Source organism: Drosophila biarmipes, chromosome X (genome assembly GCF_025231255.1).
Source record: "Drosophila biarmipes strain raj3 chromosome X, RU_DBia_V1.1, whole genome shotgun sequence".
NCBI lineage: Eukaryota > Metazoa > Arthropoda > Insecta > Diptera > Drosophilidae > Drosophila > Drosophila biarmipes.
In genome coordinates, this window is record NC_066611.1 from 5192322 (window position 1) to 5220293 (window position 27972).

Consider the following 27972-nt stretch of genomic DNA (forward strand, 5'->3'; position numbering starts at 1 on the left):
TAGACAAAATATATATATATTTAGTAAGCTAAACAAATTGGGTAGCCGCAAAAGCTTTAAATACTTGTAAATTTAAAAAAATATAAATAATAAATAATTATATAGTAATATAAAATAGTATATAGTAGTAGGAAACCATTTTTTTTTTTAATTTATTGACCGCAAAAGCTTTTAATATTTTTGTATTAAAAAATATATATTTATTAATTAGAATAGTAAATGTTGGGTAGGGGAGGTTTTCAAGTCTGTTTGCGACATTCTTGGTTTTAAAATCTTATCTCCCTTTGGGTTTTCTACCCATTTGCTTCTTTTCCTTTCCGTGTAAGAGAAAAATATGAGGCCCAGAAGACTCAAAACTGGTTGCGACAACTTTCGTTGCGGCCGCCGAAGAAGGCGCCCCGTTTCGGCCAAGTTAGTTGGCGTTTTAGCTCCGCTCGAGACGGTCGTGGATCGGCAGAGACCCACAGTATCGCACCAGCCCCTCCACAAGTACACATCTCTTGGTTTTCGAAAGAAAGGTGCGCGCATGCGCATGGAAAGCGGGAAAAGCGGCAAAAGCGGCAAAGCGAGTGCTGTGTTCTGCAAGACGGAGCGTGAAGTGCGGCATTGTTTGCGCTTTATTTTTCGGTCTGCATTTTGTTTTGTTTTTTGTATTGTGTTTGCCCGAATACGCGGATAAATATGCGGAAAACCTAAGCTGCCCGAAAATAGTAACAAAAACGTGACAATAGGCGACGTCAACTGGCGGGCCATATCGATTGCATGTGACACTTTTCCGCGGCGCAAAACAGGTTGCCACTGCCGCCAGCACCTAGGGCACCTTGCCGCCTGGCCCACCTGCCGGCCAGCTCACCTGGCTCCCCGGATCACCTGGCGGTGGTCATGCTGCCGCAGTGCTTCTGCTGATTTCCAACACAGAAAGCGCCCGGAGGAGCTGCGAAAGGAGCGAGTCCGCCAGGCGGAGGGCACCGATCCCATCCGATCCCCTCCAGAGCCCAGCCCAGTTGCGAGACCAGGATGTCGGACATCTACTACTGCAGCAACAGCCAGGTGAGTTCTAGTCCAAGCCAATTACGAGCCGGTGGCCAGCAGGAAACGCGGCCAACAGTTAAGCTCAATCAGAGGTCTGAAAGTACACATTTCCCCGCGCTTAATTGGATTATTAGCCGAACTTGGAACTTTTCTTTTTCAAGCCCAGAGCAGCAGTTCTGCAGGCTTGTTTAGCGCGAATTGTATCTCTAATGTACTTATCTCTCAATTAAAAATCTGAGCTGAGTTAATGGTCCTGAAAATAGTTTGATCTGGTTTTTATTCTCTCGCACTTGTGCTTAAAAATATTTGCAAAATGTGTTAAGTACATTGGTAGTTTTGTTAATTTTTTGAATAAAAGAGAGAATAAAAGTTCTTTGGGATAATAAACCTATTATTTTGAAAAGAAAAAGACACATTTCTTTAAAAAAAAATAATAGGGCTGTCCCATTGACCAGTGATTAAAGCAATTTAGAAAGGAAATTATTTTATAAACTTGTTTAATAGCAGCATTTATTTTAACTTTTTACATTGCTGAGTGGCTTATGAATTCTTAAAATTTGTTTGTGCTAATTTAGTACATTTATTGATATTGCTGGGACTTTATTTCCTCTGAAAATTGAGAATTCAAAACATTCTTTTAGTAATACATGTGCTTAAGAGAAATAAATCTGAAATTAATAAAATAGGAATTTATTTTTATATATTTCCTTGCAAAAATAAATCGATCCCAAAACAATAAATATCCTATGAACCCTACAAATTCATAGATTAAGTATCCATTAGATACGTCCAACACAGTTGAGATACGTATTTGGTGGCCGAAATCCCGAATAGTGAGGCTGGCAAAGCAGGCAAGGCCTCTCCCAGAGCCAGGGGCCGAAAATCAAGTGCATTGTTTCGACATTTCCCAGACAATGGTGAAATATCTGTGGACTCCTGGGGGCCACTTGCCGAGCATACCTCGCCAGGCCCTCGGAATGGCCTCAAAGTCCCACCGAAACATCAAATGCGATTGTGGGGATTCTTAAAAGGGCAACAATCTCTGGCTGATTTTGGCTCACACAGTTTTCTTTGGCTTGCCTTTGGTCACTCGGCCCAAACGGCTTTCCAATCGCTGTCATAATTGGAAACCGCTGAGCAGCCGTAATTAATGAAACAAAAGTAAAAGCGTCGTTAAAAACAGTAACTGTTTGGCTTTTGTCGTGCCGGACCGAGTTGCATAATGCCGCACTAGTCGGTGATATGGGTAACCTGCTACCGATTTCCAATCAGCATCGGCATCGCGGCCATAATGCCACCGCTGCTCCACATGCGGCTCGAAGCGGGCACAGTGGTCCCTGGATGTGAACGCCCTCTTGCGAGCACCCGGCAATTAATACAGTCAGTGCTGTAATTAGGGGGGGCAATCGCTTACTATCAAGGGAAGGAGGGTCACTCATAGTCGAATTCCCTTCAAGTTGTATGCAAATTGGGTTGGGATTAATTAATATTTAAATTAATAGCAACCAATTAGTGTATTGTGAAAAATAAAGTAATAAAAAGTTGTTTAAAAATAAATAACATGTGACATTTAAAGTTACATACGCAGACGAGCTTCGGTTTTAACTCTAAAAGCTGGAAATGATAATATTAATATTTGAAGATTTAAGGTTTACTATTTTTATTAGTATATTATTAAATATTATCAATATAATAAGAAAGATTTTATAAAGATTTTATTGATTTATATTGGTGATCCATGTTTGTATATAAATCATATTATTTAATATTTTTCATATAATAATTTCACTGTAACGATTTTTATTGACTTTATTGATGATTGTAAAAATATTACATAGTTAATATTATTTAATATTTTTGATATGATCATTTTACTCTCAAGATTTTTGTTGATCTTATTGATGATCAATGTGTTTATATAATTAAAATTATTTAATATTTTTGATATGATAATTTAATTAAGTATTTATTTATGATCAAAGTTTTTATATATTTAATATTGATATTGTTGATCTTATTGATGATCATATATATTTGTAATATATTAATGTCACAGAAAAGCATTTTATCTTAGCCCAAGCTAAGTTATTAACAAGATATAAAACATTTTTTATGCTATATTGAACCCATCACTATTCCACGAATTTAAGGAGGCATACCACTGTGCCGGCAGTTTGGCCCACTGTGCGTGCCTGGGCTACTGTAAAATTTATGGAAATTGCGCGGCCCCGCCCCCTTTTCGGTGCAGGGGCGGCAGCATCCCCGCACACAGACACACACAGCCAAGCGAAGAGAGCAGCGACTTCGGCTGCGTTTAAGTGAAAGTGCGTCCCGTTACAAGCCAATTTTGACTTAGTAACTTACTTTTGCCGCTCGCGGTTGTTGTTACTAAAGTTGTTGCTCGCCTCGGGCGCCTGGCTGTAAAAATCTGGCCCGCCTTGCCGAAAGAAATCAAAAGTTTGCCACACACAAAGAAATATTATTCAATCTGGGAGTTTGGTTAGCAAATGTTGAAGTTAATTTAGTCTTTTTTAAGTTAAAAAAATATTAAATTGATCTTGAAAGTTTTTAAATGGAACTATCATTACATTCCCAAAAAATGCAAAGCAATTGTCATAAAACTATACAAGTTAAAGCAGTTTAAAGTTTTTTTTTATTTTGAGTCCGAAAATTATAAGAATTTCTCTCTGTGCAGGGTGCGTTGTCGTCTTCTTCGCCTCTGCAAATCTTCTGGCCTCTCTCCTCTGCGCCTTTAATTTGCAGCTGTTTTCATGCTAAAATTTCGGTTTCTGCTGCTTTTCTTCACTGGGATTTCCCCTGGTGACTTGTGTCTTGTGTTTTGCACGGGTATTTCTCCCAGCCGTCAACAACTGTTTTTAGTGGCGTGTATAAATTTGTTTGTGAAATGAGTCGTTGAATACTTGGTCGCCGTTTCCCTTCCTTTGTTTTCTTGGCTGATGAGAATTTTCCAAAAACAAAATGTGCCGCTTGGCACAATAACAGTAGTGATAGTGGCTGCCAAAAAACGAAAAAACGAATACCTTATGCTCTTCATGGGAAATACGAAAAAGCAAAAATTGTAAAATCCAAAAAAAAATTTCTGAACGTTTTTTAGTTCATCGAGTTTCGAAAAAGAAGTTCCTTTGATTCCAAAATGTTAAAGTGAAAGTGAAAAAAACAATTTTGCGAAATTCTAACACAAGGCAAGTATCCTATAATATTTTGTAAATACTTGTAGATGCACTTGGGGAAAATTTGTGCAAATTGTCCCCACTGGATGTTGGGTTCTAATGGGCTCGCTAGAGAACCAAGGCCGTGGAGTACGAAAAAAGGCCTTTGAGAAACATTTGCTAAGGGTATTATTCACCGTATGTATTTCGCACCAAGGCCTTCGGCTTGACCAAAGTTTCCCCGCTTGTTAGTTGTTTATTGTTGGTTGTTTGTAGTTGGTTGTTGGTTGTTGCAGGGCGTGTGTGTTTTAAATAGGGCCCCCAATTGTCGTTTTTGTTGTGATTGCTGGTGTTGGCCGCCAAAGGCAAGCAACGACTATTGAGCAATTTAGAGTTTATGCTGTGATTGTTGTGGGTTCGTTTCGTTTTCTTTCTCAAGTCCGCCCGCTGTAATTTGAGCTCCGATCTCGAGGAGTACGTATTCGTATGCATAAAAACGGCGGTGACCGAAAAAATGGGTTAGGTTCAATAAATAAGCAAAATTCCTATCTATATATCTGCATAATAACACCCTTTTATTGGAACTATCTAAGTACTTTTTTTATAATATTTTATTATATATTTATATTTTGTAGTATGTATAATTTAATAGATGTGGACAAATATAAATTGGAATACCCTTTCTGCGGCATCAAAAATCAGTGTTTAACAATACCTTTTTGAGCTTGTGGCCTATAAAATTGGCATTCAAGTCTGAAAATTGTTAGTTTTTTAGATTTTCTGCAATATGCTCCTTAAAAAATGCGAAAGTTGGTAATAAAAATAAATTTACCTGAACAAAGCTGCTCAAAACAGTCCGTCCTTTTGCTGAACGCCTCCTCTTGGCCAAACTACAATTGAAAACCCGCAAGGAAAGAGGGTAGTTTTTGACAAAAATCCTTTTTTTCCCGAAGCCACTACCATGCTGGCCCCGACTGTGCGCCGCCATGTGTGTGTGGCCTGGCATTCCAATAAGTCCACGGGTCTAGTCCGGGTCTAGAGTCTAGAGTCTGGGCTTGTGCTTGGGATTGGGCTTGGATTTGAGCTCATGCGCCAAAAGTGATTGCAGCGACAACAACAAACTCGTTTGGCTTAGAAACAAACGCAACAACTTTCGGTTGTCTGCTGGGCTTGCTGTGCGGCTATTTTTTCTATGTTTTTCTACGCTTATCTGGCTGGTGGGTCCATTATTGTCTTAGCTGTTTTCGGTTTTCGCCAGCGATTTTTCCCTCACTCATTTCTATTTTTTGCACAATCACCAGAGATCCCACAAATCGCGGCGGCCATAAGAGCCAAATGAAAACAAGGAACCTATAGGCTAGAATCTGGCTAATTGGCTGTGTATCTTGGAAGGTTTTTTTAATGAATTAGAAATCCCCAAGTCGCTGAAAAAGTTCGGTTCAAAATGTTATAAAATCTTTAATGGACTTTAAGTTTGTCAACCTCTAGGATTTCATGGTCATTCATATCGTAGTATAGTAATAAATAATAATAATTACATTATAAAATGAACACAAAGATAAACAACAAAATGAGGTCAAATAAGAAAATTAAGAAGTTAATTTTAAAGATATACACTTCTTAGAAGTGTCAAGAAACACAGCATTTTATCGCTAACTAAACATTGCCTATTAGCCATTTTTATCTGTCTTCGGCTGCGTTTTTCACTGGCTGTCACATTTTGCAGTCATGTGCAACAGGTTCACCTTACCAAAGAAAATCCCACAGCAACAAAAAGCCAGCAGCAACAATATGAAATAAAATGTTGTTGCCATTTGGCAAATGCCACAGCACAGCAACCACTTTGGAGTGGTAAGAAAAAGCGTTAACCCCTCTACAAATTAAAAGTGCTAAGAGCCTCATATGATATTATTTAATAAATTGATTTTTAAATAACTTTAAATAAGTGTAGAAAAATGCATATCAATTATATAATGATTGTAGTTGAGACCTTAGATTTGCGTATATTTTTTAGCTTGCTAACTTCTCTTTATTTACTAGACTACTAAAACAAATATATATATTTAAAAAATAATTTTAACTATACATCAAACTGTATAACTTGGTTTTTTTATTCGATTAAATCACGGCTCGCAGTGGGTTAAGCTGAGCTTGATTTTTCTGCTGTCTTGGTCGCAATCAAATATTTTTGAATCGACCTTTTGACAGAGCAAAGTAGCAAATCATAAAAGCAGTAGAGCAACCAAGCAGGAAAAATGCACTGAAAAAATAATTTTACAGATATAATAAAACGCTATTTGTAGGTTAATATTTTAAAGTGAAAAATAAAGATTGTTAAAGCTAAACTAAAAAAAGTATGCCCAATAAATGTGTTTCGTGCCCAATAAAATAGAGGTTGTTTCTAAATACACAGAACTAAATAATAATCTTTTTTGAAAAGGTATATATTAGGTTATAATTTTTTTCTGTGCACACTTAGCGCTTCTGTGGTAAGTGCAAGAGAGAGGAAAGAACTTTCTCCCACTGCTTGCATTTTCGGTCACATGTCATTGAAATAAATTAGAAGCGAAGGGTGTGGAGAAAGAGGGGAGTTCAAAAGAAAGGGGGGGGGAGACGAACAAACAAACAATGACAAAAGCCACAAAAGAAGAGTCTGCGCTCTTGGAAGAAAGTAGCACAAATCTTCAACCGCTCTTCTCCGCATTTCTTCCCTCTTTCGCAACGGACTCTTATTGGCGGCGATGTATGTGAATTTCTTTTGCAATTTGTTTGCAATTCACTTTTAAAAGTGTTTTATGATTTTTATAGAACTGAAAAGTACAACCAATTAATTTGCAATAGTAAAAAAACGCACTGCTTGCAGCCTTGAACCAGTGACGTCAGCAGCGTGGGCAAAATGTTTTTTACTTTTTCATTTTTTCCAAGGCTTGTTTTTTCGATTTTTTTCGCTTTGTTTTCTTTTAAGCTGTTTACCTTTTGTGGCATTTTCCTGCTGCAGTTGGCCGTCCAAAATAGTTGCAAAATTTCAATTAAATATGCTAATCTCAGCGGAAATTAACTCTTGATTTTTTGGCAAATTGCAGAATGTCAAAGTTTTAAATTTTAAAATTACGCAAAAAAACTTTTCGACGTTGCCTTGACAAAATAAATGAAGCGTAAACTGTGGACAACATTTTTATTGATTGTGGAAGGCACTCACTTTTGATGTATTGTGTGTAGTATGCAAACGCGGGCATGTGACTTTTATTTAGGGGTAGAGCTTGGTTCATCAACCCGGTTTTTGTCTTTCTTCTGTCTCTCGTATTTATTTATTAGTTATTTATGCTAATTTCTAAGCTAGTCTTTGAAATCTACCTTGGTTCCCACATAATCGCAGCCATGGCAGAGCAGTCCCATTCCCATTTTGGCCCGAAGAATCGCATTCTGAATAGACAATTCTTCAGCCCAGAAGAGTGTAAATGCGAAGAGTGGGAGGGGGATGTGTTAGGTGCGGTGGGCAAAAGGAAAATAAATGAACAAATGGCCAAGAAAGCGCCCGGCGGCATTCCAATGATCGATTTTTTGTTGCTTAAGCTGAGAACTTTCTACTTCATTTGGAATTCACAACAAAGCCGTGGCTCCAACTTAAAGCTGTCATGGTACACTGCCAAAAATATTATAGTAAATTATATGAAAGGATAGAAAATAATTGAAGCTACCCTATCAAATATTACTATCATTAATTGTATTACTGATTACCCCTGTATTACGGACCTCAAGATAACAATGTAGATTTCGAAGCTATAAAGTTCAAGTGCATGGATGGCTTAAAATTTGTTGGATACAACATCTTAAGACAAGTCTTTCCTCAATAAAACGAATGTTAATTACGCACAAATGCCTTTGGCATTCACGAAAAGCCAGTAAGTAAGTCCAAAAGTTGTTCAACCGCTTTTCCCTGTGTATCCCCGCGCTGGATTGCATTTTGATTTGCAATAATTGGTGTGGCTTGCTAGTTGTGATCGTAGGCCGACGGGCTGGCGAGTGAGTCACCTCGACTTCACCCACTTTAACTGCGAAGAGGCACACACCCAGAAAAGAAGGCAGCGGCAACCCAGTTTCCAAGTGGCCAGAAAATCGGAGAATCGGTCTCAGTCACGTCGCCGTCACCGATCGCCGGCTAAGCCCAGCTAAAACCGAAGCCATCTACCAGGCAGCGCTATCCACGCTCTACGCGTACTCTTTCCCCGTACGATCCCATCCGATCCGATCCGATCCGCAAGATAAGCCACCACGCACGTAGTTATGCATTAAGGAGACGTACCCATGTGATGAAATTTCAAGAAAATGTGTTGGAATTTAATTCATTTCATTTTGTAGGTTCCTTTTTATTGGTTATACTATATAAAAAACATTTTTTAGTTACTTACTATCTTAAGAAAGTTTACAATGTTTTCAAGATAGACATATTTCGATTTGGTACATGCTTTCTTTAGTATTTGTATCGATTTAAACTCTAAAGAATATAATTTTGAATGATATTTGCTTTGATTTTATAAAAAACATATACAATTTATTTCTAGACACTTGCAAAGTACGCACCTATATAGCTAGGCATTTTTTATACATATACATATACATACATTTTTATACATACATAGCAGAACTTTCCTCACCGATTATTTTCCTCAGTGCACGCCGGAGAGAGTGGGAGCGCGACAGTTGCAGTGGCAAATGCTCCTTGAAGGGGTCAAAGCTGTTCGCTTTTATCTTACGGCTGAAGTCGCCTTGTCGTCGGATTTGTTTTTTCTCTTTTTGGTTGTTATTTTGTTGCTGGCCACTTGGGAGGAGGAGGGTTTATTGTTAAGCTGCAGCTTTCCCCCGTTCGTTCGGCAAACGTTCCGTTATTAATTCGTCACGATTGAGTGGCAGCTGCGACTGAGAAAACCGAGAAAACCCGAGGAAAAACAGAGTCTGCGGCGGCTGCTTGAAGGGAAATTAGTGAAAAGCTGTCACAGCTGCCGTTTGTGTGCCGTTCCCTGCCATTCCCTCCTCCGCTTCCGCTCCGTTCCCGCCCGTTCCCCCGGCGATTCCGGCCCATTTCCCCTCCATTCCGCCCCGCTCCCACTTTGCGGGCCGCACGTGTCTCCACTTCTAAATGCAAACAATGCACTCGACACTCGGTGAAATGTGATACTTGAGCGCGAGTTTCAGCGCTCCTAACCCAGCGAACCGGGCTTGTGGCCCAGTGATCGGTCCGAAACTTGACCAGAGGGTGTCTCATGCCCGCTTACGCATGAGTATATTGGCATGGGCTCCTAACTCTGGTAACTCGGCTGCCCGATGGTCTGGCGATGTGAAGTCCGACCCGCGGGCGTATTACCCACTACTGATCTATCTGGGCTTGGGTTTCCTGATTGTTGCATAAATGCAGGCCAGTTATAGTTATAGTTTTGTAGTAACATGACCCGGAGTGGCTGTGATTATGTTGCACTTATATCATTTGCTAACTCTGAAACTGGACTTATACTACTATTTTATTACTATTAGTTTGTAATAGAACTCAGGTTGGGCAAAAATAATACTGGAGGTGAACTTCCCCAGTCGATTATTTCCAAGATTTCCTACCGTAAAACCAAGACACAGTGGGAACCAGGGACAAAGAAGCAATTTGGGTCCACTTTTTGGTATATGGGCGCCATTGTAGCCGCGTTTTATTAGCCCAATTTGTAGGATCGGCTGGTCCCATGGCACCCACATACACCATTGTTTCTGCATACAGGCGAATCCGAGACGTTGCACATGGCTATTTGGCCGTGCAGCCTTTTAATTGTTCTGTGGAAACTCTTACTCGCAACACGGGCTCATAATAATGCGAATAATCATAATGCCCCGGTGCCAGATGTTTGGGAGCCGCGTTTCGTTTTCGCTTTTCTTTCACACGGGCGACTAATTAGGAAAACTCGCAGGGGGGGAGGTGGATACCTGGGAGCCCCGAGTCGATGTCGACTGGAGTTCGCCCAAACATGTTTGCCGAAACGTGTTTGCCGAGGCAGAAGCAGCAACAAAAACACTTTCATTTCCAGCTGCATCGCCTTGGCTTTGAAAATGTGCAAAAAAAGCAAGCAAAACAGCAAAAACAGTGTATTTTCGACTGCAATTGGCACGAAAAATTCGCTTTCGCTTTGTGCAGGCCAGGCCAAAACCAAAACCGAACGATTCAAAAATGCGAAGCGCTTCTTCGCTTTTCCTCGAATGACACTTGTCGATGTGGAAATGAAAATGGAAATGGCAAAACGAGTTCGTGGCTTTAGTCTTTTGAACTTCGCCACATATCGAAAGCCCGCGCCTCCCAAGAGTCCCCAACTTGGCACTGGTTGACCTTATGGTCTTCGCAGCGAAGAAAGTTGCAGCGAGATTTTTGGAATTTCGGCTTCGGCTTTTTTCACTTCGAAAAGGAAAGCGACCGCACTGATGACCGAGTTCGACGGGCGCCCTTGCCGAGCGCTCGTTATTGATTGCTTTGCATCTGAGGAAACAAAGGGTCAGCCCCTGACAATAGAGGCGGGCTACGGGTCAAGACAATAGTGGGTTTCCCCTTTCACCCAGAACAGTTTTCCCCCCTTTAAAACTCACTTTTCACAGTGTCACATCCCCTGCTTTCCCCGTCCCCGTTGACGTAAGCTCTGCGATTCCATAACACGTATAATCAGTAGGTCTTCAGAAGCCCACATACCAAAAAGCCAGCTCGGAACCCCCCGCAACTCCCGGTTACCTCAGAACAGTGACCGGAATAGGCGGCCGGTAATGGGAGCAGGCTTGTGGCACTGCCGGGCGTATGATCAAAAATATGTAAATACGCTAAACGGAGCGAAATAAATAAACAATAAGCAGCGAAAACCAACAGGGAAACTTTCTTTTCTTGACACTGGGCCCCTGCACTATGATGGTTGGTCTTTCGCCTGGGCAGAAACTGGAGCGAGCTTCAGCCTGCCCACTTTTCGAGGCCCAGAGGGCGCTGAACGGAGACTTTTGGGGAGGGGCGGGGTGCGGCGCCACAGACCGTGCTAAATTCGCAGTCGCACAATTAGCACCTGTCCGGTTGGTTAGTCGCTTGGCTTCGGGCGTCCGGCGCATGTCGTCTCCACTGCCAGGTCCGCACCATGGATGCTATTAGTTGTTGGGCACTCGCGGGCCGGCTGATCGCTGCGCGGTACAGTGAACACCCACCGCGCGGGGGAGCTCTTCCCCGCTCGAATTACACGGCCGAGATGGGCCATTACGATTGTGACATATTTTTAATTACACCGCCTGACATGTTGTAAGATGGGAAAGTGCTTTTTGTGGCTGTGTGGCGGAATTAATTCATTTTTGGAGTGTCCCAATGGAAAATAAATACGTATTAGATGGTGTTTTGTTAGTTAATAGGTTTTCCCCACCAGCAGGCTAAGTAGTTTATGATTGTATTTCTGTAGAAATATTTGTTAGAGGTTAATATTCGGTTGACTACTGTCAGCTGTGTGATTACTCTGTTTTGGCTTATTGCACTCCTAACTAACTAAAAATTAACTAAAGTTTTATAGAGGCAATAGATAGCTGCTCAAAGTGATACAAAAAGCTAGACAAATTTACTGCTCCTAAATAAGCAAACATTGTTTTGTGTTTATAAATTTCTATGCAATTTGTCTGTTAATCTTGTATTTTTTTCTTCTTTTAGTTTCTAAAGCTTATACCAAAAAAAAACAGGTTCTAGAAACTAACAAAATGGTTAGAATTTATTTGTTAAAATCAGTAGATTTCCGTAAAGGGCAATTTTGTTTTTGTGGTTTAACGATTTGTTTATTTCCACTGACTTGATTTTGAATTTACTATTTTAGAAAACATAGTGTTATGAGGTAATTATTTTATTAACAAAATTGGATCTTAAAGGGGCTTCCTATATTTTTTATAAACTTTAAATGGATCATTAGATCAGTATGACCAATTGATAGATTTCATAAAATTATTACTATTAATGTATTTTTTTTTATTATTATTTTAACTAAAAATGTAATATTTTTATTATTATTTTAACACCGTATTTATTTCTCTGATTATCCACCTATTTTTGCGAATATTAAATAAAATGATCTAGTGATAGATTTGATATAAAACTACATAGTTTTGTCTAATAAAAATGTAATGTTAACAGTATATACATAGTTTAGCTTGTTTTTTAATTTATATATCTTAATGGTTCAACTGTTTTTGCAAATAAAAACTAAAAGATTTAAAAGAAAACAAAATAGTTTCCATATTCAAACTATAATAATGTCACCAGATGCCTTAGTTTTTTTTATACTTTATTATTTATATCTCTTAGTTGCACACTTGTTTTTGCAGATAAAAATAAAAGTATCTATTAATAGATTTTAAATCAAAAATTTTAAGTTTTGCCTAAGTAAAATAAATAAATAAAATATATTTACTTTTATTTATTTCAACATTTTTGCAGATGATAAAAAAGTGATCTATTAATATAAATTTCTGTCTTGTAAAAACGTAATATTATTGCATCACTTTATAGTTTATTCAATAGTAATAATAATCAATTATTTATCTTTTTTATACTTTTGCAGATGAAAAAGTCGCGCGAGTCATCCGCCCCGTTGGCGGTCACCAACACCAGTGCAAGCGCCGCCAACATGGCCGCCGCCGATAAGAAGAACAACAACAGCAACTGCAGCAACCGCAACAACAAGGAGAAGAGCGTGCAGGCGAACGGGAAGAATTGGAAGGTAAGCGCAACTAGATATGCGGTAATTAGGGAAATCAGGAAAAGCCACCGCGAGCGAAAGTGGTGGGCGGGAAGCGCGGAAAATGTGAAAGATGCGAGGCGAAGTGAGGTAACTGCGAAAATCTCTGCGCACGTGCGTTCAGTGCGTTAACCGTTATGCGGCCGACTGACTTCTGCACTCACACATCGGCGGACGCAGCCGCTCCAACTTTAACCCTCCGACGGGCCAAGAGAGACACACAGCTAGGGTCAAGATAATGGGGGCAAAGTTAGAAAAATCACTGATGTTAAAAAAAAAGATAATATCATTGAGTGTCCTATGTTTTTTATATTAGAAAAAACAACAATTCTGTTTTTTTAAGCGGTTAAAATACGTGACTTTTATTAAATAAAATTCTAAGTGTTAGTCTATTAAAACCTGAAAAAATTAAATTACGCCAGAACAATATTTTTTTTATTTGGTGGACTATTTAAATATTTTAATTCTTATGTTTTCTTTCCTAAACATTTAAAATTCATTACTGATTTTTTTATAAAATTCTAAAACAGAAATAAAAGTTAATTTTTTTTAGACTATTGAATCATTTTCAATTGCTATAAAACAGTTATATTTTTAACTTGTAAACATTTACAAAAAATAGGTTTTTTATTAACAAAATACTAAGTTGTAGCCTGTTAAAATCTCTTAAAACCAAACAAGGAAGACCAGGAAGCTGTAGTTTTGTGCCATCTTTAATTGTTAAGAAACCCGTGTTGCTTGCTGCAGAAATCCCATACTAATTAGCGAGAGTCGGTGGGGAAACCGGGCGGCAGAGTGCGTAAAAGTGTTGATGTGGAATTGGCCGGCGAAAAGTGTTGACCGCTGCCAGATTATGAAACGAGGAAGCCATCGGGTTTAATTGCTCGCTGCTGCTGCTTTGTTATTATTGCCGCTGCTGTGGCAGCATCACATCACACATCACACATCGCACATCGCATGAAATCGCATCTCACGGAGGCACGCAGCCGTCGAGGAAAACTGAAACTGGGCCGAGTGCTGACCCGTTTTCGTCTTGGCCCCAAGAAAAGTGGTGGCAACAGCACAGCTACGGCCACATCAGTGGCTTTTTCCTCTTACCTTAGTTGCGCTTTAATTGTTTTTCTAAATTGTGCCCGTGTCTGCGTTCTGTTTTCTGTTTTAGCCGCTTTCGCAACTGCAACATAAAACATAAAAGCCAATTCCCCCGTCTTTCGCCGCTACGTTACGTGCTATTTAAGCCCGGCCAAAACGAAAAGCCAACTGTAAAAAAGGTTGGGATTGGCCAGCAGTGATCCACTGCTTGTTTTTGTGGCTGCAAATTTATTTATCTTAGTTGAAAGGCGGAATAATTAAAAGATAACGTTAAAAAGCGCTATATTTTAGTCAATATACAAGGGTTTAATACTTATTTATATATTTATAATTTATAATTTTTAAATATATAGATACGTATTTGAGGTGATTTTTAAGCCTGGCTTAAACTGAAAGAGAATTCTAAAAGAGGTTGCAGTTTTTCAGCAATAATCCACTCTTTTTACAACTTTTATGACACGATTTATTTTATTACTAGCTCAATCACTTAAAAAAACGTAAATATAAGGCAATAATTTATATAAAATAGTTTATATAAAACAGTACAAATTAATACAATATATTAAAAAAATATTTTTAAGTTCAAATTGAAATTTAGATTAGTTGCTACGTAGGCCTGATTATCAATTTAAAGCTAAAGGTTTATAAAAATGTACTATTATTTTACTATTTAAATTACAAATACCTTTTTTTACTAGTTAATTAAAAATAATATAAATTTTTTAGTTAATATTTAAGGGCATCTTTTCCGTTAATATTGAAATGAACATTTTTGAAATTTAAATTCAAATTCCAGTTCAGTTGAGTTGGCAACGCCGCCCCGCCGCGCTTCATTAAGTTGGCAACGCTGGCGCGCGATTTGAATTAATTGCTAAAAACATAAATACGCCAAAAATGAATTTCCTTAATTAATGCAGCTGCTTCCTCGCACAAAATCTCCAAATTGCATGCTGCATTTGCATGCTGCAGCGGCATTAAAAACCTGAAGAAGAAATCATTTTCAAGTGCGAGATTTTGAGTTTTTCCCTCAGACTTGTGGCTAGGAGTTTTCCCAGCCGGTTCGTTCCGTGATTTGATTTAACGGCATGATTTGGCTGAAAATCAACAGCATTTAAGGCGCTTAGCTGGTCAGCGACCTTGCTTAATTATTGAGTCCGCCGAAAAGTGCTTAGTACTGACGGCTGTGTTTTTCTCTCTTTCTTACTCGCTTTTCGGTTGTTTACAGGGCATTGTCCAGAGCAATCCCAATCCGAGTGGCGGCGGTGCAGGGGGAGTCGGAGTGGGTGTGGGCACCACCGCCCAGCCGCCGAAGGTTTTCCACAACACCCGATGCACAAGGCACCACAAGCCGCACCACAGTCATGGCAATGGAACGGCAGCTTCCGCGGCAGCAGGAGGATTGGGAGGATTAGGCGGCGGCGGAGGAGGAGGAGCCGGCTCCAATGGACCACCGCTGGAGGCCACGCAGCAGCGGGAGAGGGAGCGGGATCGAGACCGAGAAAGGGAGCGGGACCGGGACAGGGAGAGGGAGCGGGACAGGGACCGGGACAGGGACAGGGAACGGGAGCGGGAACACCACCTTCACATGCACCAGCACCAGCACAACCACGGCCTGCGGAGAAAGTCCGAGTCCGTGCTGTCCACCGACTCGGACATCCGCTTCACCCGCCGCAAACTGGGCGATGGCCAAAAGTGTGGCTGCGCCGTCATCGCCGGCTTCCTCATCGCCCTCCTCGTCGCCGGAATCTTCGTCTATGTGGGATGTGAGTATATACATAAAAAGTACCTCAAAACTAAATAAAATCCTTAAGCTCTTATAATCTTAACCTATGAAAATGCCACCCAAATCAATAGAATTTCAAAACCACTTTGAAATATATTTTTTAAGTGCCTAAAAGTATGCTGTGAATAAACAATAGTTGCTTACTAAGTCAATGCTCTTTAATCCGAGATTAAAATATATTGTTGCCTACTTTTAGACACCTTAATAACAATTAAAAGTGATTTTATTGATTTGATTGATTGATTTGTGAAATATTTTTAAATTAATACATATAATTAAATATATATTTCGTAAGATACCTATTTCCGGCCGGAACCGCTGCCGGATCGCGTTTTCCGCGGCCGATTCATGGTGCTCAACGACAAGTGGAGCATGGAGCTGGCCAACCAGAACTCGATGAGGTTCCAGCACAAGGCCCGCGACTACCGGGAGCGCATCAACCTCACCCTGCGACGATCCGACCTGCGGGAGGCCTACGAGGGCAGCGAGATTTTGGCGCTGGATGGGTGAGTTACAAAGGAAGATTTTCTAAAGAGTATACAATTATTAATTTTATCATTAAAAAACAAAGAAAATATTTTCGAAATTGGAAAGTGGTCCAAGAAAATAGCTAAATGTTTTATTTCCAATTATCAAATTATTATAATTATTTATTTCGCAAAGGTTTTAGAAAAACATATTCGAAGTATTATTAAAATCAAAACAAAATCTTTAAAAAATACAACATAATTGTCTACTTGATTCTTTTTTGAATTTTAATTGATTTAAAGTTAAAGGTGATTTTTTAAATTACAAACATTCAATGAAAAAATATTCTAATCCTTAAAAACATATTTAAAATAAATATATTCAGTTAACTTATTTATATATTATTTATCTATGAGTGCATACCTTTTGTTGGGGTTCATTCTACATTAAATTCCTCTTTACCCTAATACTATTTTGTACATTTTAACCTGCAGGAGCGAGGACAACAACAACATAGTCGTGCACTTCAACATGATCTTCGACCCGTACGCGGGCCTGGTGAGCAGCGGCGACCTGCTGGCCCTGTTCCACGAGGAGATGACCCAGCCGCCGCAGCAGCGCCGCCACTTCGCCAACATGACGGTGGACGTGGCCAGTCTGAGCATCAAGGAGACGACCGGGCTGATCGAGGAGCCGGTGATGTCCAGCTCGCCGCTGGGCGGTCACGATGAGACCACCGAGCCGGTGGTGACCACCACTCCGGCTCCGCCGCGTCGCTGCTCGCCGCTGGAGCTGTCCTACTGCCGCCAGGTGGGCTACAACATAACCACCTACCCGAATCTCCTGGGACACGCCAGCTACGAGCAGCTGGCGGAGGATGTGATCGTGTTCCGGGAGCTGGTCGATGGCGAGTGCCACCGGGAGGCCTACGACTTCGTGTGCCGCCTGCTGCAGCCGCCCTGCGACACCCACGGCTCCGATCTGCAACCCACTCCCGGCCAGATTTGCCGCGAGTACTGTGAGTCCTTCATGGCCGGATGCGGCGGTCGGCTGCCGCAGCGCTTCCGCCAGTTCTTCGACTGCGAACGCTTTCCGGAGTCCACGGGCACCCAGTCGTGCCACCAGAAGCCGCACTGCGTCAGCGACATGCAGTCCAATGTCCAGAGCCCCCGGCTCTGCGATGGCTATGCCGACTGTCCGGACTTGTCCGACGAGCGCAGCTGCGCCTTCTGCTCCCCCAACGCCCTCTACTGCGGGCGGGGCCGGGCCTGTGTGCCGCGCAAGGCGCGCTGCGATGGAAAGGCCGACTGTCCGGATGGCGCCGACGAGAAGGATTGCCGTGAGTAGTGGGGTGGTGTCCTCGAAAGTTCTAAAAAATAATATGTAATTATGATTATAATAATTATAATTATACAAATACGTATATACAAAAATATATAGAAGTGTCTAGAGAAGGTGGGAATCCTAGAAGTTCTTAGGACTTTTTTCATACATTTCCCTAAGATTTATAATCAAAAGAAGTTGAATGTTATGTGATATTTTTAAAAATCCCATTTCAAAAAGTATCTGATTGGGTACGAATCCAAAAAAAAAATTTAAATAAGGTTTTAAATAAATATAAAAAAAAACATTTTTTAAACAATCAAATATGAAATCATGCTGAAAAATATACTTCAAGAAAACTATTCCACATAATATTCGAGTTTAAATGATAACCATATAGGTCTTTAGACTTTTAAACTTAGAAGTCCTAAAATATTTATAATTTACATCGTACAGACTTATTCTGTTTTTAATTTTAGATAAAAATTTAACAGCTCTATTCGACTTTAAATTTTAAAAACCTAAACGGCTCTGCAAATAAGCTAGTTTTCTTTAACAAAGAACTATATGTTAAGGTCGACTGAATAATAATAATAAAGTTAGGTAAATAGATTTTCAAGAAATCAGTCGAAAATTAAAACCGGAACAGGTCTTATATGGTTTATAATATGATATCGATACTCAGAATACCATCTAGCAGAATTATAAAAATATCTTGCGGAAATATCTTCAAAATCCTACAAATATATTTTTATAATCAATATTTTCCATTGATATATCGTTTTGTCCTCTTTCAGTGTCCATAGCCCCGCTGGCGGCCGATCTGCTGCAGCCGGAGCCCCTGGTTCCGTACCTCTCCCGCTTCCATGCCGCCGGCTACGCCGTCTTCTCCGAGAAGGGGGTGGTGGGCAAGCTGTGCGCCGAGGGACTGGAGGGCGACGCCAAGCTGGTGGTGCGCCAAACGGTCTCCGAGTCGCTGTGCAAGTCCCTGGGATACGAGTAAGGATATCTCTATTAAGGATTGTAACCCTAGAAATCCGATTTTAATACTCTACCTTCGCAGATCCGTGGAGATCTTCGATGTGCAGAACGACACGGAGCAGCTGAGCGACTACGTCCGCGTCCTGGATCCCCATGCGCCCGAGATCAGCTTCATCCGCACGCACTGCCCCCGGCGCCAGGTGCTGTACGTGGGATGCGGCGAGCTGCGCTGCGGCGTCCAGTCGGCGCTTTTCAATGCCAAGCAGCACCTCTCGCTGCCCAAGATGTCGGCGCCCGGGGATTGGCCCTGGCTGGTGGCCCTCTTCCGCGAGGACATCCACGTGTGCGACGGCACCCTGATCTCGCAGGACTGGGTCCTCACCACCGAGGGCTGTTTCCAGGGCCAGCCGCGTGCCACCTGGATGGCCATTGTGGGCGCAGTTCGTCTGTCCGCCAAGGCGCCCTGGACGCAGCGGCGTCGCATCATTGGCATGATCAAGAGTCCGGTGGAGGGCTCCACGGCGGCACTGGTGCGCCTGGAAACACCGGTCAGTTACTCGGATCATGTGCGACCCATTTGCCTGCCGGATGCCCTGCAGAGGCGACTGCTCCAGCAGCCACCGGCCCAGAGGAGATCCCATGTGCCGGTGGCCGAGAGATTGGAGGGTCAGCTGGTGAGCCAGCAGCGCAGTCGATTGGCCCAGGAGAACCAGCAGTTCTTCCTGATTCCCTCACAGGAGCAGCTGGATAGTTCCACGGAGAACCAGGAGGAGGAGGATCAGGACGAGCAGGATCGCTTTGGCGCTCAGGCAGCCGCCTCCTATATGCCCAAGGCCGAGGCTCTGCACCAGGAACTGGACACCTATCCCCTGCCGGATCATGCGCCGCAGGTGAATTACTATGGCGGCGGTTCCTCCTCCTCGTCGGGATCCACGGTCACATCCGCGTCCTCAGCCTCCTCCGCCGCCGCCCGCACGAAGGTTGCCACCAAGGCGCCCGTCTTGGCTGCTGTGCCGGCTGCCCAGGAGCAGATCTGGACGAATTGCAACACACTCGGCTGGTCCCGGCAGCGGGATCACCTGCAGCGCGTCCAGCTGAAGATGGGCGACATGGCGCCCTGCGAGAATGTGTCCATCGCCACCGTGAACTCCATGTGCATGGAGGCCACCTACCAGAAGTACGACTGCACGGTGAGTACAACATGCTTTACTATATATCTAAACAAAATAGGTTAGTTCTGAGAAATAACTTAACTTTATTGAATTGAATCACTTCATAGGGACTAAAAGTCTTACAAGTTAATAAGCAACTATTTAAGTTCGGTTTATCATGATTTAGTTTCGGAAAATAATGCGTATAAAACTTCAAAATTGCGAAATATTTGTGGGGAATTTTATAAAAATGTGTTTTAAATTTGAACATAAAAAGTAAATTACAATCGGTTAGAAGCTGGCAGCTTAGGAACTAAAATATGTAGCTTTCGTGTAGCTTAAAATATCAACAAAAAAGATTTATTTTACATAATATAACATTTGGTTTGGACGTTTTTTTGGTGAGATAGGAGTAGAGTTAGTCTTAGGGACAGTGGTTCAACCTTTTAGCTTATGACTAAGTTTGTATGGAACATCGTATACGTACTATAGCTATGTACAAGTGGTGATCAGCGACTTAAATGCGAATAGAGCGCTTGGCAGGTAGGGCGTTCGAAATCGCTGATGCGGACGCAGTGCGTCGCGACTTGGAACAGAGGTCCAAGCGAAGTCGCTTCTTCTGCGGTTCCTGCTGCTGAGCATCCTCCTCGCGCAGTTGTGGTAGGGAAATCTCCTCCAGCTGCTGCGACTGTTCCCTGAGGAAGCAGTTCTGGCGATGCACAGTTGCGCCTCCTCCGCTGGGCAGCGACCCCAGGAAGCAGTTCATCCGGTACACGGGCACCGGCTTGTAGTCCGGCACCGGCTCTTCCTTCTCCTGCTCCTCAGCTTTCTGGCCATCGGCCTGATCCTGTTCCACTGGGCGCTTTCTCTTGAGGCACGCGGTCTTGCTGAGACTCCTGCGCATCTTCGACCAGTCGAACCTCAGGTGGAAGGTTATCTCGGGACAGGGAAACAGGAGCAGGAAGTACTCCAGCAAGTGCTCCTCGAACACGTAGTCCTTGCCGTTGGTCAGGATCAGGGCACACCTTTGGGCCTCCGGAATGTCGAAATGGGACATGGCTGGAAAAAATGGGGCTGATTAATATGGCGCTTTTTTGATACTGTTCGGATTAGAATTATTAAAATATATCTAATTTTAAATTTATATCGTTTTTTAAACGGTCTTTAAGAAATAGTTATAGCTAGTTGGGAATATTTTAAATATTTTATTCAAAAATTTCATATAATCACTTTATATTGAAGTAAATAAATTTCTCAAGCAGCAGAATAATAACACAGAAAAACAATTAATTCCATGAAGGATCTTTGTATTATTAGGTTGTTTAGTTAGTATTAACAAAGTGAAATTGTAAATGTCTTATTGAATAACTCTAGTATTGACGTTTTTTTCTGTGTACTCATTGGAATGACGAAAATATGCAACACTCAATGGAGTTAGTTTGGAAGACGACGCCACAATATTCCAATTCTGGCATTCCAGTTCTGTGACTCACCTTGGGAGATGACCTCTTCGTAGGTGTTGGAAGATCCGCAAGTGATGAGGTTCGTCTCGCCCTGGAAAAGGATCTTCAAGCGGCTGCTGGCGTCCGTCATCCTTGGCGTTCTCTGTGTTCCTTAAACGTTAGTTTGCTTTGCTCTGATAGTTTGCAGATTGATCTCGCCACTGGAAATCCTTTGTTCTTCTTTTGCTATCACTTCTTGCTGCGATGCGATCGCTTGGAAAGTTGCCGATTGAATGAATGCAAACAACTGTTGGCGCTCTGTTTTATGTGTGTTTGCTAGTGTCCCTTCGACCGTTGCCTCTTCCTCCTTTTCCCGCTGTCGCTGTCTCCTTTCACCCCTCCCTCTTCCTATTCATCTGCCTGCAGCTGCACTCACCGTTGTTGCTTTTGCTATCCTAGGTAAACGCTCACAGGTAACGGGGGTTGTGCTGTTGATGTGTGAGTTCGCTCGTGCTCAAATTTGAGAGAGAGTGAAAAAGAGAGAGGAAAATTACTCATTCAATTTTGTTATTGTTTCGCCCGCCTGCTGTTGTTGTTGCTCTACGAAGAACGCGTCGCTGCATGTCGCGTGCGTGTGACGTCACGATCGCCAATTGGGGTGACACGAGTTAAGTTCAGTGGTGAAATGTCGGAATAGAGTGGACCCCAATAAATGTGAATGTTTTTATAACAAAAAAAATGTTTAGAGCGTAGAATGTTTGAAATCAATAATTTATTTTCATTATTTAAATTAAATTTCGATTCAAAAATGTTTAATTACAAATAAAAATATTAATAACAAACGCTGTAATTATTAATTATCTTAGCGATGTCATTAAAGTTCTATTCTTTCAATAATTTTAAAATAATATTTTTGAAAACATGGGAATAACACTTGAAAAATAAAAGATGTACATATTGTAGGATGGACCCAATTAGGTGGAATGCATGATTTCTCATAGACAATAAAAACTGAAGTAATTTTTTATTTCATTTTATTTTTGAAGGATTTTCAGCTAAGGTGTGTAGGGTATATTAACTCTGTTATTTTTAAATAATGAAACCTTTTTTTATTTCATATTTCTAATGTGACCTTCCAATAATTTATACCATCCAGCAAGAGGAGTACTCGGGAGCCCCCGTCCAGTGCCTGATCCCCGGCACGAACCAGTGGGCCCTGATCGGGGTCTCCTCCTGGCGCATCGCCTGCGGACCCTCGGGCGTGGAGCGGCCCAGGATGTACGACAAGATCGCCTCGAACGCCGCCTGGATCCGCGAGACGATCAGCGCGACTTAGCCGGGTCGGCACAGTAGTCCCCGGGGGCGGCGGCACGCCCCCGCCAAGCATTTGTGTAGAAAACGGAACCGAACTCACTGGGTATTACCAACCATTTAAGCATATGTAACTAACCTGCCCCTAATGTTACTCGAACCCAACTCTACGCTAACTACTCTTTAACGTCCTTTTTTTTGCTGTTTGTGTAATATTTATTAACTATGTTGTAATTGTATGTTAAACATGTCCAAAAGAAAGCAAGTTTAGTTGTTAGTATGTACGTTTAGCTGTTTGTAGAAAGATATTGTTGAATAAAATGAAATCGCCTAAGGCTGGGCTGTACTGTGGCACGGGGCGGGGTTCCCCTTTTCAGGTGGAGACGTGCATGGACTCCCAAGGTCCACTGGGCTGGCGGCGATACTGCACCCGATCGGCGATCTGGTCGACACCGACCTTCAGGAAGTCCCATCGCTGCGGCTCGAACTTCCAAGCGGTACTGAAAGGTATAAAAAAGGTGTCAAATGGAAAGTAGTACATTTATGGTGTAGCATATGATATGATCCATGCTATGATATTATATGCTATGATCTATAATGTGATATTTGATATGATATGATATTTTGTGATCAATGATACATATAATATTTGGTATGATATTATATTTTAGGATCTATGGTGTAATATTTGATATGATATTATATGTTATGATCTATGATATGATATTATATGTTATAAGATGTGATATTATATGACTTATGAGATGATATAATATGGTATGATATATGATATGATATTTGATATGACACATTATATGGTATACGATATCATATATATATGATAAAATATATATAATGTGAAATGACATAGATTATATGATATAATATATGATTATTAGATGATACATATAGAGCTATACTAACTAGCTGGCGGGCCTCTCGATGGGCTTGCCCTTGTGATCCTGGAGGAACTGATCGTGCTTGGCCTTCAGCTCATCGTAGTTGATGGGCTCTCCACAGGGACAGATGTGACCCCTGATCTGGGCCGCCAAGTTCTCCTTGGCCCACAGGGCAGCCATTTCGCTCTCGGGGAGCTCCACGGCTGTGGCTCCAATCAGGCGCACCTGCCAGGAGCTCTGATTTCCGGCCTCATCCCTGACATCCGGCAGATAGAAGGTGATGCAGGCCTTGGGATTGGCCTGAAGGTTCTTGAAGTTGCGGGTATACCGGTGGGTTATGTAGAACACGGAGTTGTCCTGGGTGAGGCCGCGGTAAAGAACCGTGCGATTGAGCACTCCGAACTCCTCGTCCACGGTGGCCAGGTTCATTTCCTGCAGGAATCCCTCAGGATGTTCCTTGGCGGCTGCCTGGAGGATCTGCTTGAAGAACTCCACGGGATCGGAGGGAAAGTGCTCGATTTTGGCCAAGGCGGATGACATGTTGCTGGGAATGGAAAGGTTTTATAAGTGGGTTATTGTTTAACTAATTCATTATTTTTTAGTTAATAATTTAATTCGTTTTTAACTAACCAAGGGCAGTGCATGTTGGTTTTAAGTAATTTGAATGACGAAGGTCACAAAATAAGTAAAGGCGACAAAAATTAAATGAACTACTTAAAACCTAGCTAAGTGTACATTATAGAAAGTCAGAAAATCTCGCATTAATTGTGATGGCAATTTCAGTTAAAAAATTGTTATATTTGAATTTGGATAGTCCGAAAACAGGTGCATGCCTCTGCTACGTCAGCCGAGACAACCACCCGGCATTTTGGCGTGACCACTTTCGGAATGCCCCGTTATCGATGTTCCGAAAGCACCGCTGTCATCGATGCTTTGCCACCCCTAAAAACGAGAAAAACGAAAGGCAAAACCAAAAAGGAAAACGCGATTCTGGGGCGGCAGAAAGGGAAATCCCGCCGAGGAGCAGCAGCAGCAGCATGACCTCCATCCTGGACATGAAGGCCGGCCCGCCCGACTACTGGGCGGAGATCAGCAACTTCTTCCTGCCGCTGAAATACCTGATCACCAACGACCGCTTCGACGCGATGGTGCGGGACATAGACCTCTATTACCTGATCAACGGGGTCTTCTGGATATTCGTGGCGCTGTCCTGCGGCTACTACGCCTTCCAGCGGCTCTTCCAGGTGGGTCCGGCTCGCGGAATCCTTTCAATCCCTTCCTTCCAGCCGCCCTCGATGCGGCACCTCCAATCGCACTTTTCTTTTGAGGGGTTGCTCGGCCAATTTGCCGTTTATAAATAAACAGAGCGGACACGGGGCCGGACTCGGGTCCCCGGCGGTCAAGGGGGTGCCGCCCGAGTGGGGCGCCTAAAACACATTATTTCCACCCCCTAAGAAGTCTGATGAAGGTACATTTGGCCAGCTTCAGTGCAATATTATGAAGTGAAAATGAGCTTAGTTGTGTAAGTAGGTAAATATTTAAAGAGTTTTTGGCAGTTTTAAGTCTAGTCTTTAAATATTTCAATTTTACATTAAGCTTCATACTTAATTGCTTAGTTTTAGGGTTTTAATTAAGTGTCTAAAGGCAAAAAAATGTAAAATTGTAATTGAGATAATGTTCACAATGATATATTATTCATTTTCAAAGCCCAGTTATGAACTATTATGTTTGTAGAAAACTTTTCTTAACTTGTAAATCGAAATTTAAATGATTGTGTTAAAGATGGCTTGTAAACGACATAGAATTGGGGGAAAAAACTGAAGCTGTGATAAGAGATGGGGTTCATAAAGATATTTTGTTAGTTTACCAGGCACAGTTATCAAATATTACGTTTATAGAAAAGTGTTCCGAAGTAATAAGTCTCTAATTTAACTAATTGCCTTATTAATTATAAATATCATAGATATGGGCAAGAAACACTGAAATTGTAATTGCGGGGTCTCTAGTGAAATATTGCAATTTCCAAAGCCCCCAAAGCGAGTTCCCATTCCTGTTGCCCCCAATCCGCTCCTAACTTTAGCGATAGCATAACACGATGACCGCCGACCGATCGCCGCTGACCATAATCCATAATCCGCTATCTGTAACGACCCCAGACCAATGCTCGACTAATTGCCCACCGGGCACATGCCCTTCTTCCCCTGCAGTTCTTCCTCAAGTCGTCGAACATGAAGCACTTCCAGCGGAGGCTGTTCGCCCGGGTGATCTGGAACATCGCCTTCTATGCGGCCAGCTGTTTGTTCCTGCACTTCTTCAACGAGTTCATGATCCTGCCCCAGCTGATGAAGAACCAAGGGCGCTACTCGCTCTTCTACTCCTCGGACAACCTCATCTTCTATCGCTCCCACCACGCGGAGAAGTTCCAGTTCTATTCGATCTTCATCATCACGTTCTACCTGCATGGGGCGTGGCTGGACTTTAAGGACGCCGACTTCCTGGAGGTGGGCTCCAAGGGACTCTACCTGCTGTCCCTCGTGGCCATCGATGTTTACAGGCAAGTCGCAACGTGTTTGCTGTCGAAAGAGGTCCCTAAAAGGCCCCTAAAGGGTGGTTGAGTAATCAAAAACAACCAATACCTATCCCACAAACTTTAAGCTCAAGAATAGCACTTTTATGTATGTCCTTATCATTGAAAGCCAGTCCCTTGTATTTCAAGAAACCCCAATTTCGTTATCCAAACAAAGGAACTGACCACACTTTACATTTATAAAAGTAACCCATAACTAATATAACAACCTGCTCATCTTGTAGGTACGAGAACTACTTTGTGGGCCTGAATCTGACGGTGGGTCTGTACAGCATACTCACCGAGGTGCTGGCCCTGCTGGTCCTGCCCAGCACCAACTCGCACCGGCTGATCTACCAGGTCTTCCTGGGCCTGCGCATCGTGGTGTGGGCCTACGTGTTTGTCAACCTGCTGCCCTTCAAGTACTTTATACCCACGCTGTTTGCCAAGAACTTCAAGTTGCCCCTGAACGTGGCCGTTTGGTTGTGGTACGGCCTCTCGATCTGGAACTCGCCGGTGCTGCAGTACTTCTACCATCAGATCTACCACACGGCACCCTCGGACTGTTCGGGCGAGGGGTCGGCGGCCAAGTGCATCCTGGTGAAGGACACCAGTGAGTTCCGGCACTACAAGACGCTGAAGAAGGCCTATTTGGAGGTGAAGCTGGCCCACATCAGAACCACCTCCAACTCGCTGCCCTCGGAGACCAGCTCGGCCTCGGCGAAGACCTTCCAGGCCATCAAATGTGAGTTTTACGAGGAGGTGATTACCAACTTAATATTAACCACAACTGATTCCCCTTGCAGGCGTCATGATGCTGAAGCGCAAGTTGAAGAGGATCCGCGAGGGACGTGGTCATGAGCCGGAGGATGACAACGATGACCAGGCCACCGACACCTAATCTCGTCCAGCAGCCAGGACGTCGCACACTCTCACACAAGTAGACCTAGACATTTCCTTAAACCAAAAAAGACACAAGTTCTGCTTAGGCTAGAAATTCACAAGCTGAAATAGCGCTCTCTCTCTCACACAGTCTTGTTGGGGTTTATGCGCGTGGCTAAATCGTGATAATAGTGCAGTGCGTTTTGGCAACTCTAAGGTCGTAGCAAGTCTCAAGAACGGAATCAAAATGTTGGCTATGTTCAAACAAACATCTCTGATGTGACTAGTAACTAGAAACGTAGGAGGAAATTTAAAACCAAAAAAGAAACAACTCTGATGTGACTAGTAACTAGAAACGTAGGAGGAAATTTAAAACTAAAAAGAAAAAATTCAAATGGTTGCTAAGCTTTGGTTGATAATGTGTAAACTAAATGCGAGATTTAAAGTGTAGCTAAATATTTCAACGAATCGTCTATGTATTTTAATTGAAACACATCGAAAACTTTGGTTTTTACCATAACATATAACTACTATATACGAAGAAATCAAGATAATCTCAAGGGCTATGTAGAAATCGAAAAGTGAGGCTTATTATAATAGCGTAGAAATATTTTATACACATAATGGTTACCCAAACGCACTCTACCAAACGTACTTATCCGTGACAAACTGCGGTACAGTGAATACACGTTTTACTAGCTAACACATATTTATTGACCTCTAGACCAATTCTAAGCCCAGATCACGATTTGGCGACGCGCATAAACCGAGCGGCTGTGGAACCCTAGTGAAATAAAGTAGTACCGCCCGACTTTTGGCGCCCGCGGAGATCGTCTTGGATGATACGGATATATTTATATTATATTTATATAGCTACTACATCGCTCCAACTCGCTCTCTCCCTCGCACACACGAACGCAGTTTCTCTCTCCTTTAGATTTGTAAGTCGCCTTCAACTTATTGTTGTTGTTTATTCGCTGTGACTTAATGACATATTGAAATATTGTAATGTGTTTTTTTCGTTCTTTTTAATTGAAATATACTATATATGGGCTAAACGAGCGCAATTGAAATGTGTGTGTGTGTGTTGTTGTTACT

General features: G+C 42.1%; 4 protein-coding genes across 5 annotated transcripts; 2 read left to right on the forward strand and 2 right to left on the reverse strand.

The window, feature by feature from the left end:
• Positions 1-434: 434 nt before the first annotated feature.
• LOC108033086 (uncharacterized) lies at positions 435-22861 on the forward strand. Its single transcript, XM_017107280.2, has 8 exons — positions 435-1050; positions 12800-12958; positions 15294-15831; positions 16147-16357; positions 16814-17658; positions 18440-18641; positions 18706-19813; positions 22373-22861. The coding sequence occupies exons 1-8, from the start codon at positions 1018-1020 to the stop codon at positions 22550-22552; spliced, it is 3276 nt and encodes a 1091-aa protein (XP_016962769.1). The 5' UTR covers positions 435-1017; the 3' UTR covers positions 22553-22861.
• Positions 19855-21708, reverse strand: LOC108033088 (uncharacterized). 2 transcript variants are annotated; one of them, XM_050885620.1, is made up of 2 exons: positions 21268-21708; positions 19855-20848 (listed from the first exon to the last, which is right to left on the reverse strand). In XM_050885620.1, exons 1-2 carry the CDS (start codon positions 21365-21367, stop codon positions 20292-20294), a joined length of 657 nt encoding a protein of 218 aa, XP_050741577.1. In that variant the 5' UTR covers positions 21368-21708; the 3' UTR covers positions 19855-20291. The 2 variants fall into 2 exon arrangements, with proteins under 2 accessions (XP_050741577.1, XP_016962772.1); XM_017107283.3 differs by having other exon boundaries at positions 19855-20833; positions 21268-21635.
• LOC108033089 (pyridoxine/pyridoxamine 5'-phosphate oxidase) lies at positions 22720-24742 on the reverse strand. The gene is made up of 3 exons (XM_017107284.3): positions 24599-24742; positions 23452-23970; positions 22720-23027 (listed from the first exon to the last, which is right to left on the reverse strand). Exons 2-3 carry the CDS (start codon positions 23964-23966, stop codon positions 22901-22903), a joined length of 642 nt encoding a protein of 213 aa, XP_016962773.1. The 5' UTR covers positions 23967-23970; positions 24599-24742; the 3' UTR covers positions 22720-22900.
• Positions 24371-27947, forward strand: LOC108033087 (uncharacterized). Its single transcript, XM_017107282.3, has 4 exons — positions 24371-24670; positions 25634-25980; positions 26238-26737; positions 26799-27947. The coding sequence occupies exons 1-4, from the start codon at positions 24464-24466 to the stop codon at positions 26891-26893; spliced, it is 1149 nt and encodes a 382-aa protein (XP_016962771.1). The 5' UTR covers positions 24371-24463; the 3' UTR covers positions 26894-27947.
• Positions 27948-27972: the final 25 nt, after the last annotated feature.